This window comes from Enoplosus armatus, chromosome 1 (assembly GCF_043641665.1).
Source record: "Enoplosus armatus isolate fEnoArm2 chromosome 1, fEnoArm2.hap1, whole genome shotgun sequence".
Lineage (NCBI taxonomy): Eukaryota > Metazoa > Chordata > Actinopteri > Centrarchiformes > Enoplosidae > Enoplosus > Enoplosus armatus.
The window spans coordinates 15,976,228-15,988,630 of record NC_092180.1 but is presented as its reverse complement, the minus strand read 5'-3'; the positions used below and the strand labels follow the sequence as shown (position 1 = coordinate 15,988,630).

Sequence of the window (12,403 nt, the reverse complement as noted above, 5' to 3'; positions counted from 1 at the left end):
CACTTGCTCTTTTTTTTTTGTCTCTGAGGTTTAGGCTTGATGCTTGGCTTCATATTTCATGAGTTATCTGGTTTTCTAAGACAATGAGCAGAGGAAAAGGAGAGAGCAGTGTGGTTAGACTTGTGTCGGCATGATCTCCTAACACAGGACCTGTCTCTCAGTCATTTAGATCACTGCTTGTATTTGGATGTACAATATATTGTTTTATGTACTCCCAGTTCAGTATTTTTGGAGCATCGTGAGGCTACAGGAAGGTCACAGCACTCAGCTAGGTGCTCAAACAAGGTGAAAATCTGGATCATGTTAATCACACCCAGGATATCTATCCCATTCTCTAACTGTCTGATGTCTCCCGCTGACTGATTCCCTATTGAGCTGTCTCTCTGCTGGGACTCATCTTGTGACTCTGGGTTTGTTGGGGGTGTAGTCTTACCGACGGGGCCAAGCCAGCAGGACTGTGCGGGCTGTCACTGTTTAGACACATTTATCCCTCGGTCAGGCGGACTTACAATTGAGCCCTGTGCAAGGGCACAGCAGCAGGCTCCCCAGAGTCAGACCACTGTCTGCAGGCCCTGAAACCCAAGAGGGCTTAGTGAAAGGACCACCCCCTCCCTCCACTTGCTTTAGCTGTATGATACTGTGGCCTGCACGGGGACAATAACTTCCTCCTGTATTATTGATACTGCAGGGAACAGCGATCACTCAGTGCAGCAGGGCTCGATTCACCACAGGAATATTCAATGAGAAACTGGATCCACCCCATACGTTCCTCCTCTCTGCTGGAAACTCGGCCGAAATCAGCTGGTGAAACTAGCTGTTGAGATTGGAATACTTGGTTAGAGTCCAACTTTTAGAGCTTGTCCCCGTCGTCCAATGGAAATATATATTTCACTTGCTGTTTTAACCACGAAGGATTTCTTTAAATTGCAGCCAATGGATATAAATATTTGGGGATATCAAAGAGGTTTTTCATCATTTTAATCCAGAAAATAACACAACACTCCTCCTCGTTACAACAAGTCACACTAAGCATGTTATGCAAGTAATAATAAGCAAACAAAAACAAAGATAGATATATCAATAAACACACACATACACAAAAATAACTCAAACACAGCACACGGGCAGCAACTGGATTCGTTTACCCATGAAATCTATTAAGTAACCCCAAACTTTATAAAATGAATTCTTTTTGTTTGTTTAAATTATACATAGCTTTTCCATATGGCAAATTGCATTAACACTATTTTTGTCTTTTGAGGTTGAGAATGACCTCTACTGTAGTTTTCTTGTTTTCAAATCACCTACATGTGAATATCAAAATGATCATTGCTGTAATTATGATTTTATCATAATGAATTATCATTTACAGAAACAATAATAGCCTCGTTTTAAGAGCACCATGTGGCCCAGTTAGCTGCAAAAAAAACCCCAAAACACTGCAAAGCTTGGCATCAGTGGCTTATAATGAATAAAGCAGCAATAACACTTTTAATTTCTCATTTTTCATTTCTTTATTCAAGAACATTGACGAGGACCATACATATTTAAACAGAAAGCTGTATTGTGGAAGCATAAATAAACGAAAAAGGCCTAATTATTTAATCACACGCACAAACAAACACCCTATACTCTGTAATGACTTTACAGAGTATATAATAGGGCACCAATACCTCGAAGTTATGAAGTGATTTAGAATTTAAAATGTAAAGCTGTTGCTGATACTGAGGGGAGAGGCTTTATTACAAACTTTAGGAGTTAAAAAAAGAGGCAACTTGGTCCCTGTATAGGATTAATGGTCAGGCCTCCATGGACCCAGGGGTCTTGGTGGTCAGGGGGCCCTTAGGACAGTACCTCTCAAATGAAGCTTTGGGATAGGTTTACAGAGTGTTGTGTTAGTGAACATCAACATTTGTATCAAAGGGAAACATGAGGAGCATGTCAGATTATTATGAGAAAAGATGCAAAGAAAGTGAGATTTGCTGTAAATGGTTCAGTCTTTCATTTCTTTGGATTCGTTGCTTTTTATTTTGGGGCAAACCCAAGATCCAAGTCTTGTTCCAGACTTTTCCCAGTGAGACTGCTCTCAAAGGGCTTTACACAAAGCTCCTCCACGGGGACACCAAGAGCCCTTTGCTTTGCTTCATAAGTCAGAAGCAAATCCTTACGGGCCTGCCGGATACACAGGTGTGAATATCACTACGAAAATAGACTTAACATCACCATTGGTTAAACAAATGCATGACAGCACTCTCAGAAATTAAATGAACTACTAACCTTAGAAATCTGAGCTTTTTTATAATGCAAGTTCTTGATGGAATTATTACTGGAGTCGAGATTTTCCTAGAAGCAGAAACAGGTTTCTTTTATGTCAGTGATCAGTGATTACGAGTACAAGGGCGTGAATGACTAAAAACAAACAAACAGTACCTCAATTTTGTTTGTGATCCCACCAAGCGCAGTTTGGTCCATGTTGGACGCAGAAAGCACTGAGCTGAGCTGAGCCTGCGTCTTCTCCAGGCTGTCTGTCAGGGCTTTCAGCTTCCTCTCCAGCAGCGTGCCCTTCAAACCTGCCTTATGCTGCACCTTCTGAATATTCTGAGTGAAGGTCATGTACAGCTCATCCCTTTCCAGCTGAAGCTGTGTGACATGTACACAGGAGCACACACACACAAAATAGATGCAAAAACATTCACATGAATACCCACGAGTACACAAAGCATTTGGCTCTCATGAATCAAGCTAACATTTGAGCAACATGACACTGCACAACTCATTGTTAGCTTTTACCTTGCTGAATTTCTGTTCCAGTACCTCATAATCCCATTTCAGATCATTTAGTTCCTTTTGTTTGACCTTTTCAATGGTATCCTGTCAAAAACAGTGTCACAAATTTACCTTGTGCCTTTGTACAGTATGCTACATGTCAGTCACTAAGACGCCTGCTACGGCAAGGCACCATTTCAGGGAATAGTAGCAACAATAAACTCAGATTTAAAAAGTTCACAAACATCAAAACCAACGTAACCTTTGTTGACTTGTAGTTTTTCGTTTTTTTCTGATTTTCAACATTTTCCTCCTCAACTTTCGAGAGAAGCTCAGCAAGATGTTTGTTATCCTGCAAAACAGGGAGCAGGTCCTTTTCCTTCTCCTTCTGTTTCATCTTCATTTCTTTAATCTGTGTCTAAGAAATAAAATACCATGTGAAAAAAACAATTTGTCAAAAGACAGAAAAGTAATATTTTGGGTCATATATCAAGGAAAAATAAACATTATTGGGTTGCAACTTTTCTGTTTTTTATATTATTTTGAATCAGATATCAAATTATCAATCAAAACAAGCAATTTACCATTTTATAGACTAAACAATTTATCAATGAATTGTAAAAATAAGACTCGTCAATAATCAAAACAATGATGAGTTGCAAACAAAAAATCTGAAAACATTTCTTTGGTGTCAGTCGACAATGTGTGCAGTTATACCTTGAGGGACTCATTCATATCCAAATCCTGCTGTGTGCAGAATGCATTAGCATTACTCAAAACTTTGTTGTGGTCTTCTATGAGGGTGGCGATGTGGCTGCTCCAATTGGACTCTCTCTCACTGATCTCATTTTTCCTTATGTTGTCCAGCTCTTGTGGCAGCAACTTCATCTTTTTCTTGTACTTGGCTTGAATTTCTACTCAAATAGCGACACAAATGTACAGCTCCCACTTAGTTTTTGACAGCAGAGGGTGTTGAATTCAACTCAAAATTAGATTATTTACCTGTGAGTTGCTTCTCCCAGCTGTTCCTTGTTTTAGTCATCTCTTCATCATGTGTCTGTTGAGATGACAACCAAACTGGTGTTTGTAGCATCAATGCTTGTTGAAATATATCAGGTATCAGGAGAAACATTAAATCAACAGAGTGTAGAAATAAAATAGACTGTATACTACAAACCAGTTCAAGCTCCTTGACAAGGTTTTCATTGGCGAGCTCCTGCTTGTCTGCAACAGTGGCCCTCATTTCCTTATGAAGCTTGGCCTCTATTTGTTCTTGCTCTTTCTGCATTACCTCAGCGGTGACTAAAACATCTGCTTTCAACTCAGAGATCGTGTTCTGGTGTTCACACAGAAGGTGCTTCATCTTCTGCTTATACACCTGGTGGAGAAAAACATATATATGCAATATAAAATCAATTCAGCCATTAAATCTGTCCATGGATAATCTTTGCTTGTTGGTTATCAATACACAGTAAAATGTGCCAAAACGTTGGGTGAGCATTCCTATGGAGGCCCGGTATTCATGTTAAATTGTGTTTTGACCTATCACTAGATCCTGCATTGGGTATCAGGTCATTTGCCGTCATAATACTACTGCACCCTCTGACAGGCGACACCATTTTCTAGCCCAATGTATATCTACATTGTATCTTCTAAACTACAGTGGCTGGCCCAATTTGTTTGAATGGCAACTTTGTGTGAATACCATGGCCCACTCAATTGTAAACTACCTTTACTGTATATCTGGTTCCACTAAACTTCTCAATAGCCACTAGTTTGTTGGTATGAGAAACTTTTCATGAGTCCCGTGACCTGTCTTTTCAGAGAAAAGAACATCAATATGAGGTTGTGTGTGAGTGTAAGAGTGCAGGCAAGTCTACAGGGTCATCAGGTGGGCACCCTCGCAATAACTGTTGAGTTTGGGAGAGGGCACCCACACAACCTTATTACATTTGCTCCACTTCTTTTATCTGATGGAAACTGTTAGTGGTTACTTTGCATTTCATATTTAACCTGAGAAAAGTTCATAAAGGTATCAGGTATTTCTCCAAAATGCCAACTTTTAATGAAAATAACTAAAAACAGCCTACTTTTACATGTGACATCATCTGTAGAGCTTTCACAAGGAAACAAATAGAGCTTAGAGATTTCTTCTCAATTTGTAGAGAAGCCTCTGATCCTTGAACTGATATGAAAACAGAAAAATGCCCAAAATTGTTTATCATTTTATTATCTCTGATTTTTGGGATATTCATTATTTCAGTGTTCCATTACATCTGTGGCAAAAGTGGCAAAACTTACAACATAATCATGACTCACACTGTTCTGTAACCTGTGATTAACAACATAAAATAACAGTATCTGCCAATAAGAACAGCAGAATTTATTACTGGCTTCTATTATTTACACTTTAAAGTGGCTGATATGTAGTGATATGATTGATGACAAATTGAGTGCTAGTATCCGGTAAATGTGATGTACAGGACAACCTGTACACACCACTAAAGACATGACTGAGGATTGTTGGATACTGAGGATAGCAAAGGATACACTGGTTGTGTACTCCAAATTCAGTCAAAAAAGGTTGCATCTATTCACTGCATTTGAATGGGACAGCCTTGTTACCTGTTCTGAGATATTCTGATTAAAAATACAGACTTGGTAACATCTAGTTTGTGAATTTGGGTGCAGTTTGACTGTGTAGCTAACGTATATCTGTGTATATACCTTACCTTGATCTCTACTTGGTGGCGCCCCTCATCCTCCTCTACGTCCTTATCTAAGCTTTTCCGTTGAGCCTTGACCTCCTCTAGTTGTCTGTCTGTGATCTCCCAAAAGGTGTGGATCTTGTCCCTCTCCAGCTGAAAGTAGTTTCTCTCCTCCCTCTCTCTATCCAGCTCCTCTCGAAGGCGCACAATGTGCTCCTCCAGCTGAAATACAGAAATATATTTTAGTGTGGGCATATCTGGGCCAGACACTGTACATGTCAAGTAGCTTTTAATTACTGTGACAACCAAGTACTGTAGCTTATTGCCTCATTTGTCAAATTCAATTTACTGTTCACAAGGGGCACTACTCAACCTGTAACAACATAAATATAATGTCTTCTGTGGCTCTGAAGGAAAGTCTGAGAAAAGCTCACTTTTCTTTCCTCCTGCAAAGAAAACAACCAAGCATCCCTCCAGACTTTCAAACACACATCACACTTCAGCTCTGACCTGCTCCTTGGACATCTCTTCCTTGGTAAGACCATCTATTAGTGTAGGCGTCCTTGCCTTGGCAGGCTTTTTACTTGAGCCTTTGCTTTTGGGTGGCTAGACAAAAGTCAACATAATAGAAAACAAAGTTCAAACTGCTTCCTACAAGCAACCTAGCGTATTTATTTAACAGTGTTATTGTGGCCCCAGTCTGTGCCTCTCATGAATGTAATGACAACACAAGAGAAGCACAAACTGGGGCGACGAGAAGCCAAATATGAAATTCACACACCAACCAAGCGTTAGCTGCTAGGCAGCTAACAGCTAATGTTAGCTATTTACGTAGCTAGTTAGCTCACTACGAACCCGCATGATTGTGATTAAATACACATTAAATAATTAAATAACGCTTTGCTCACCATGGTGTGTATATATAGCGCTAATAACACAGAGACAGGCAATGTTTCGTTCGTTTTGAGGAGCTAACTTAGCACTGAAACTCCAGAGTCTACTTCTATCGCAAGCCTGCGGTCTCAAACATGCGTTGCCATAGCAACATGAGCACGCGGATATTACCTGACCAGATACCTCCAGGAGGGGGCGAGCTGTACCAGCAGTGACCCGCCAATGAAGCACCACAAGGAGGGTATTTCAACAAGAGTCAGTAGGGGAAAGAAACTAATTGCATTTACTCAAGTACTGCACTTAAGTACAATTTGTGAGTATTTTTATTTCATGGTATTTTATACTTCCCCACCACTACAGTTCAGGTGGAAATATTGCACTATTTACAACACTATGTATATATTTGACAGCTATAGTAACAAGTTACTTTTCAGATTAAGATTTTACATCCAAAACTGCAACACTTTAAGGCTCCCTATTTAGCATTTATTAGCAGTGTATAAACATTTAGTACATGGTTTACCACATACTATAATGGAGTTGTAAGCTGATGTCATGTTTATTAATGTTTGTCACACACAGTCCATGGGAGTCTTCCTGATCTCATCATTCTGATTTCCATCATCTTGGACTGCAGCAAACCCAACACTGCAAAATTCACATGTAAAAAATGATGTATAAATATCATTTCACACTATTGAACTTATTTAGGTACCTCATGCCCTCACTCTGATGCTGTGCAGACGTGACAGTCTCAGTATATTTATAGCCACTATCTAGAATAAATGTGCTGGGGTTTTTTAGCCATGCTAGCAGCTTTAGGGAAGGCAATGTAAGGCAATGGTCTGCCACTTTGGTCCAGACTGAAATATCTCAGCGAATACAAAATGGATTGAATATTTTTACTGACATTTATGGTCCCAAGAAGATGAATCATCCTAATGACTTTGGTGATCCCCTGACTTTTCCTTTAGCGCTACCATCAGACCATAATTTCAGTGTCTCCAATACTTTGTTTTTTTGACATGCAAAACAAATGACATTCCTATCAGCCTCTGCTGTACTTTGTGCTAATCAGCAAATGTTAGCATGCTACTACAATGCATGCTATACTAACATGGTGAATACAGTAAACATTACACCTGCTTAACGTCAGCATGTTAACACTGTCATTGTGAACATGTTGGCATTTAGCGCATGATACCACAGTGCCTGTAAGTACCAAGGGTGTATTAAGAGAAAGTACAGCCTCACAGAGCTGCTAGCATGGTCTTGGTCATTTTGCTTCTCAGTATATGAATGAGATGGACACAATATTCAAAATCATTCATTTATTAAGTGTTATAATCAAATAACTATTTAAAAACAGACAGTTACAGTTATGTACATTTCCGGAGTAAGAAAAATATTATAATATTATTATAATATTTGAAGTCTTAACACAGGAGTTCATGGTCAAACATTGAGCACCGGGATGTCGAAGAGGTCACAGAGGCCTTCACTCTCATCCAGATTATAGACGTATTCATGTTCAGATGGGGGCGGAGATAGACGGAGGAGCGGAGAAAAAACTGAGGAGCAGAGGTAAACGTGATTTATGCAAATATACTACAAATACCAATATATATATATATATATACACACACACACACACATATATATATATATGAAGTACACTTACCTTCAGAGGCCATAAGCTTTGTGATCATATCTGCATTCATTATTTCTACAGAATGAGAGAAGACATACTTAATCATACATTCGTATACAGTCAAGTAAACTGAGAATATAATAAGAATTGAATGAATGAATGTAAATAATTCAGAGGCACTACCTTTGGTTGGGTGTAGTAGGTCCCCCAGTTCTTTTGATAAATCTTGCACTGGGAAAAAAATTTAATCAAAAATCAGTGTAAAAGCCGTGAACTGAAAGAAACAAGCATTAAGCATGAACACTTTATTGTGTGACCTTTAAAAAAATAACTAAAGACATAGAAATACACCACAGAAGCAGCAACCACTGAGATATATAACTGATAAACTGTTTTCATCAGTCATTGAAGGGAGAGCTTGACGTCTGTGTTATCTCATCCTCAGTTCAGATAAGGAGCACTAGAGATGCTAAAACATTATTTTACCAGCAGTAATGTTGGTAATGTATTAACCTGATCAGTGTTATAAATAAATGCCGTTTTTAACTTAACATTATGGAGTGTTAGGTTTCTCTTTTAGGGGCATATCAACAAAAACACACACAACAGAAATTGTACAAACTAAAACACTCACATTCAGATGCATCAGTTCTGTTAGGCTCAGCTTTTACAAACGGCGATGACTGTAGAAGCCGCATGTACTCCATGGCCGTCCGTCTAGATCTGGTGCTATTGGCTGAAGCCTGACATGGTGCGATACTGCTTTCTGTCTCATCTGAAGTGCACATGGCTGATTTGGCGTTCCGTAAAATTTCTTCAGACGGTGGGACTGGCAGTACAACAGGATCAGAGCCGACAGAGTGCTTGTTAAGAAGTACAACATCTATCGGTCCATTGATGCTTTTCAGATGGATCTGGTACTTTGCTGGGCTGCTCTGGACCTGAAAGAAAGATGTACGCACACACTGAATCATCCTATCTGAATTAAAGAAAGCAAAAAAAGAAGAAACTACAGTGCGTTCCAATGATGCAGAACTTACAGCTTTGGGAATAGGAACATCAAGCTGTGTGCCAAATGGCGCTCGTACTGCCAAGAGAGTATGGCCTTGAGAAAGAAAAGAGTGAAAATCCTTAGTCGAAAAAAGTTTTAAAAAAGTTAGTTGTTCTTTTTGCCTCTACTCTGAACAAACAGCAATAATGTCAGCTGTTGTGGTGATGCAAGAGCCATGAGCACAGCTGTGTTGACGATAATCAAACTAGGAAAATACACCAAATCGCCCAAACATCAGCTGATTCTGAGCTGCAACCTATTTTGATATTTCTACAGCTCGTCTCTTCAGAGCTTAAAATTCTCCTGTAACACATTTCTCTGGTATCAATCTAGTAAGGGAAATCAATGATACATGAATCACTGCAACTCAACAGCAGCAGAGATGAGGGAGGAAGAAATGAGCTGAGGACATATTCATCAAAAAGCAGGGATCTGTATTTCACTCTTCCTCTACTTTGATTTTCAACTGTATCAAAATTATGCTGAGACAAACATGTACACAAGAGTAACAGTTAAAAGAGCAAGAGTGATTAGACATTACCACTGAAGCAGTTGCAGATATCTTCATGATTCACATAGGTCAGAGTTGATTTGAGTTAAGGATCAATCTGAAATATTATGTTAGTTTGCTCAAAATGCTGTCCAACATCTCATTTTCATTTTAAATTTTACTATTAAAAGCAGGAAAAGTGATACATTTCAAACAAATACATACATTTCAGCACTCTTTGCTATGTTTTTGTAAAAAGGATATTTGCTGCAGTCTTCTGTTGTGTTCCTGATGCTCTGTTCAACCCAGAATCTCTGCTGGTCCAACATATATTCCTTCTGCTCCAAGTCCTCCAGCTCAGACTTTAACTCTATCATTCTGTTGTGTAACTCGTGTGCATTTTCTCCTGGCAGTGTACCCCTTATTTAGAAAAGGCATATGTATCATATCGTAAAAATATTTTGCACCACACTCTTGGCATATATGCATATCCAAATGCATGCACACAAGGCAGGGTTAAAAACTTACTTCCACTTTACAATGCTCTTGGACATTTTCACAATCAGACCAACTCCCTCCAGCACATTCGTGATGTCGTAGATTCGCCTTTTCTGCCCGACAGCCAAGAGCCTGACAGCCTGAAAGAACAGGTATCCACAGCCTCCTTAGCCTCACCTATAATCTATGTTAGCTTTTGTTCCAGAGCAGGTTAAATGCACTTATTGACAGTTGCTTCAGACAACAGCTTCTGCTAAATTAATGAAATATAATGAAATGTTTGAGGTTTTTATTGAAATGTAATGTGAAATAAAGTTCCTTCGTTCCTGAAAGTCAACAGTGGGGTCAAAGTCTTTTTTTCACTTTGGTTAGATTGAACAGAAACACTGGGGTATGAACAGTCACACATTTCTGACAAAGCATCTCAAAATAACATAATAAAAATGATAGTTTCTCAGTGCGCACTGACAAACAGGAAATGATATGTAGTGTTCTGTAGGTATGACCAACTGGATGTAGTATATTTTGTTTTATGGTGACTGTAATACATTTTCTATGTGGGCGTGTGTAGTCCTGGGCCAGGACAGTTACACTGCATTAAGAAATCTAAAAGTGGGATTTTACTCATTGCCCAAATATGATAAAGCTCTCCAGTGTTGGGATCAGTGCTTGTTGTACTGTGTGATTGACTGGTCTCAGCTCACTTACGTCTTTGAGGTCCAGCACACCGCCTTCAGCTTCTTGTAACAAACCGACAAACCGCGTGGCGAGCACATTAAGGCTCCTCAGACTCCTCTGGTATTTGGGGTTCTTGTCTGACATGACGGTCTCTCCGTCTAGACTATCTTCAGGATCCATTCTGCTGGACGTGAGAGGAAAACAAATGAACCCGGGATCCTCCTTGCGCTGTGCTGTTTGAATCAGCTGCAAAGAGTCCGCTTCAAACAACCGGAAAGATTTTACTTTGAAAAAAATAGATATTGTCAGGGTTTCCTGTAGGAGCGCTCTTTTGTAGATTTATGTGGGTTTGAATGTATATTGTGACAAGAACAGTTTTGGGAAGAAAACATTGTAATGTACTTTTCGTTTGTATTTTCATCAGGGGTCGTTTCTCTCCATGGCCATAGGGGGCAGATTTATTATGAAATGTTTGTACCGGAAACACTAACATTTTGTGTAGCATTTAACTTTTACATAGCTTGTGTTAATACAAGAGTTTAATTTACTGTTTAACGTTCGGTCGTTCGATAGAGCGATAATACATGTATACAAACAGACTGTCTACATGACCTCAACAGCGAGGGTGAAAATGACGAGAATTAATTGTTTTTACCTGGATCGTTGTCGGGACCAGCGGTAACGTTAACAATACACAGAGTTGCTACCGAGGACACCGAGCTAACGATAGCAGTCCGGACGACGACAACCGATTGTATTTTATCTTGAGATACACGTTTCGGTGGACATGTGCATTCATCCACAGTTTAAATTAAATCTAAAGGGAATGTTTACGACAATGTCCCAACTTTACTGATCGTCCATCCCCCCATTATAATGGAGTTAGGCGCGTACATACCTGCCTTCACAATAAAAGTCCAAATGTTCGACCGACCACAATAAAATCCTCTCACCCAAAATTGTACAATTTGTACAAAGTGACCTGGAACAGATATTTACTCAATTCTTTATTTCATCTATGTTAAACCTTTAATAACATTCAAAGGTCCATTTGCTATTATTGTTATTTTAAGAGAATGCCCAGGTTAAACTAATGGCTAATCCAAGTTTCAACTTCCACAGGAATTTGACAAAAAGATAAAGTCTGTGTTTATTAAGATTGTTTAAAAAAACATCTATTTCTTTTATATATTTTAATTATTTTTAGGAAATAATGGATACTTAATTTATTTGTTGGCCCAGAATTAGTCACATTTAGACAGCCTGTAAATTATCCACCAAGTGTTAGTTGTATTGCCATAGTTGATATTGTACTTGATGTTGAAATTACCTAATTCCCTGATAAATGTGCAACTAATTAAATTACCAAAAGCATGTAGTGAACCAGGGTTGTTTGGGGCCCTATGGCTGGCGGTCTGGCCCCAGGGGCAGTTGCCTATGATGCTCAGTTCGTAATCAGGGAGCCCGCTGTTAAACTCCTTAACAAATTTAAATCTGAAGAACAAAAATGTTTGTGCTGAGCTGCTTTTTTAACTGGTATCAGTGATTGTATTTATTTCTCTGTTTTTCTTTTAAAGTAGTTTCTTTTCATTTGTTTCAATGTTTTTTTCCCCTGTATTTCCTGTTAAATGTGAATTTTGAATTGCCTTTGTCTGTGCTATGCTGTA

At 39.0% G+C, this 12,403-nt stretch overlaps 2 protein-coding genes across 3 annotated transcripts; both read right to left on the bottom strand.

Annotated features, from left to right (window-relative positions):
- Positions 1-2,025: 2,025 nt before the first annotated feature.
- gas8 (growth arrest-specific 8) lies at positions 2,026-6,014 on the bottom strand. Its single transcript, XM_070904115.1, has 10 exons — positions 5,985-6,014; positions 5,499-5,696; positions 3,944-4,144; positions 3,769-3,823; positions 3,484-3,680; positions 3,029-3,184; positions 2,791-2,871; positions 2,431-2,640; positions 2,278-2,343; positions 2,026-2,172 (listed from the first exon to the last, which is right to left on the bottom strand). Exons 1-10 carry the CDS (start codon positions 5,997-5,999, stop codon positions 2,026-2,028), a joined length of 1,326 nt encoding a protein of 441 aa, XP_070760216.1. The 5' UTR covers positions 6,000-6,014.
- Positions 6,015-7,742: 1,728 nt separating this feature from the next.
- Positions 7,743-11,528, bottom strand: LOC139283922 (transcription factor E2F4-like). 2 transcript variants are annotated; one of them, XM_070904024.1, is made up of 10 exons: positions 11,392-11,528; positions 10,767-10,920; positions 10,089-10,198; positions 9,825-9,980; positions 9,612-9,655; positions 9,060-9,124; positions 8,654-8,960; positions 8,203-8,250; positions 8,050-8,094; positions 7,743-7,939 (listed from the first exon to the last, which is right to left on the bottom strand). In XM_070904024.1, the coding sequence occupies exons 2-10, from the start codon at positions 10,914-10,916 to the stop codon at positions 7,824-7,826; spliced, it is 1,041 nt and encodes a 346-aa protein (XP_070760125.1). In that variant the 5' UTR covers positions 10,917-10,920; positions 11,392-11,528; the 3' UTR covers positions 7,743-7,823. The 2 variants fall into 2 exon arrangements, with proteins under 2 accessions (XP_070760125.1, XP_070760133.1); XM_070904032.1 differs by having other exon boundaries at positions 10,767-10,917; positions 11,392-11,485.
- Positions 11,529-12,403: the final 875 nt, after the last annotated feature.

Coding starts and splice junctions, on each gene's coding strand:
- gas8 (XM_070904115.1), bottom strand. Junction 3,681..3,768: donor CTGGGAGAAGCAACTCACAG/GTAAATAATCTA, acceptor CTATTTGAGTAG/AAATTCAAGCCAAGTACAAG. Junction 2,173..2,277: donor AAAAAGCTCAGATTTCTAAG/GTTAGTAGTTCA, acceptor TGTATCCGGCAG/GCCCGTAAGGATTTGCTTCT.
- LOC139283922 (XM_070904024.1), bottom strand. CDS start 10,916: ATGGATCCTGAAGATAGTCTAGACGGAGAGACCGTCATGTCAGACAAG. Junction 10,199..10,766: donor GTGTGCTGGACCTCAAAGAC/GTAAGTGAGCTG, acceptor CTGTTCTTTCAG/GCTGTCAGGCTCTTGGCTGT. Junction 7,940..8,049: donor AAAGCTTATGGCCTCTGAAG/GTAAGTGTACTT, acceptor TCTGCTCCTCAG/TTTTTTCTCCGCTCCTCCGT.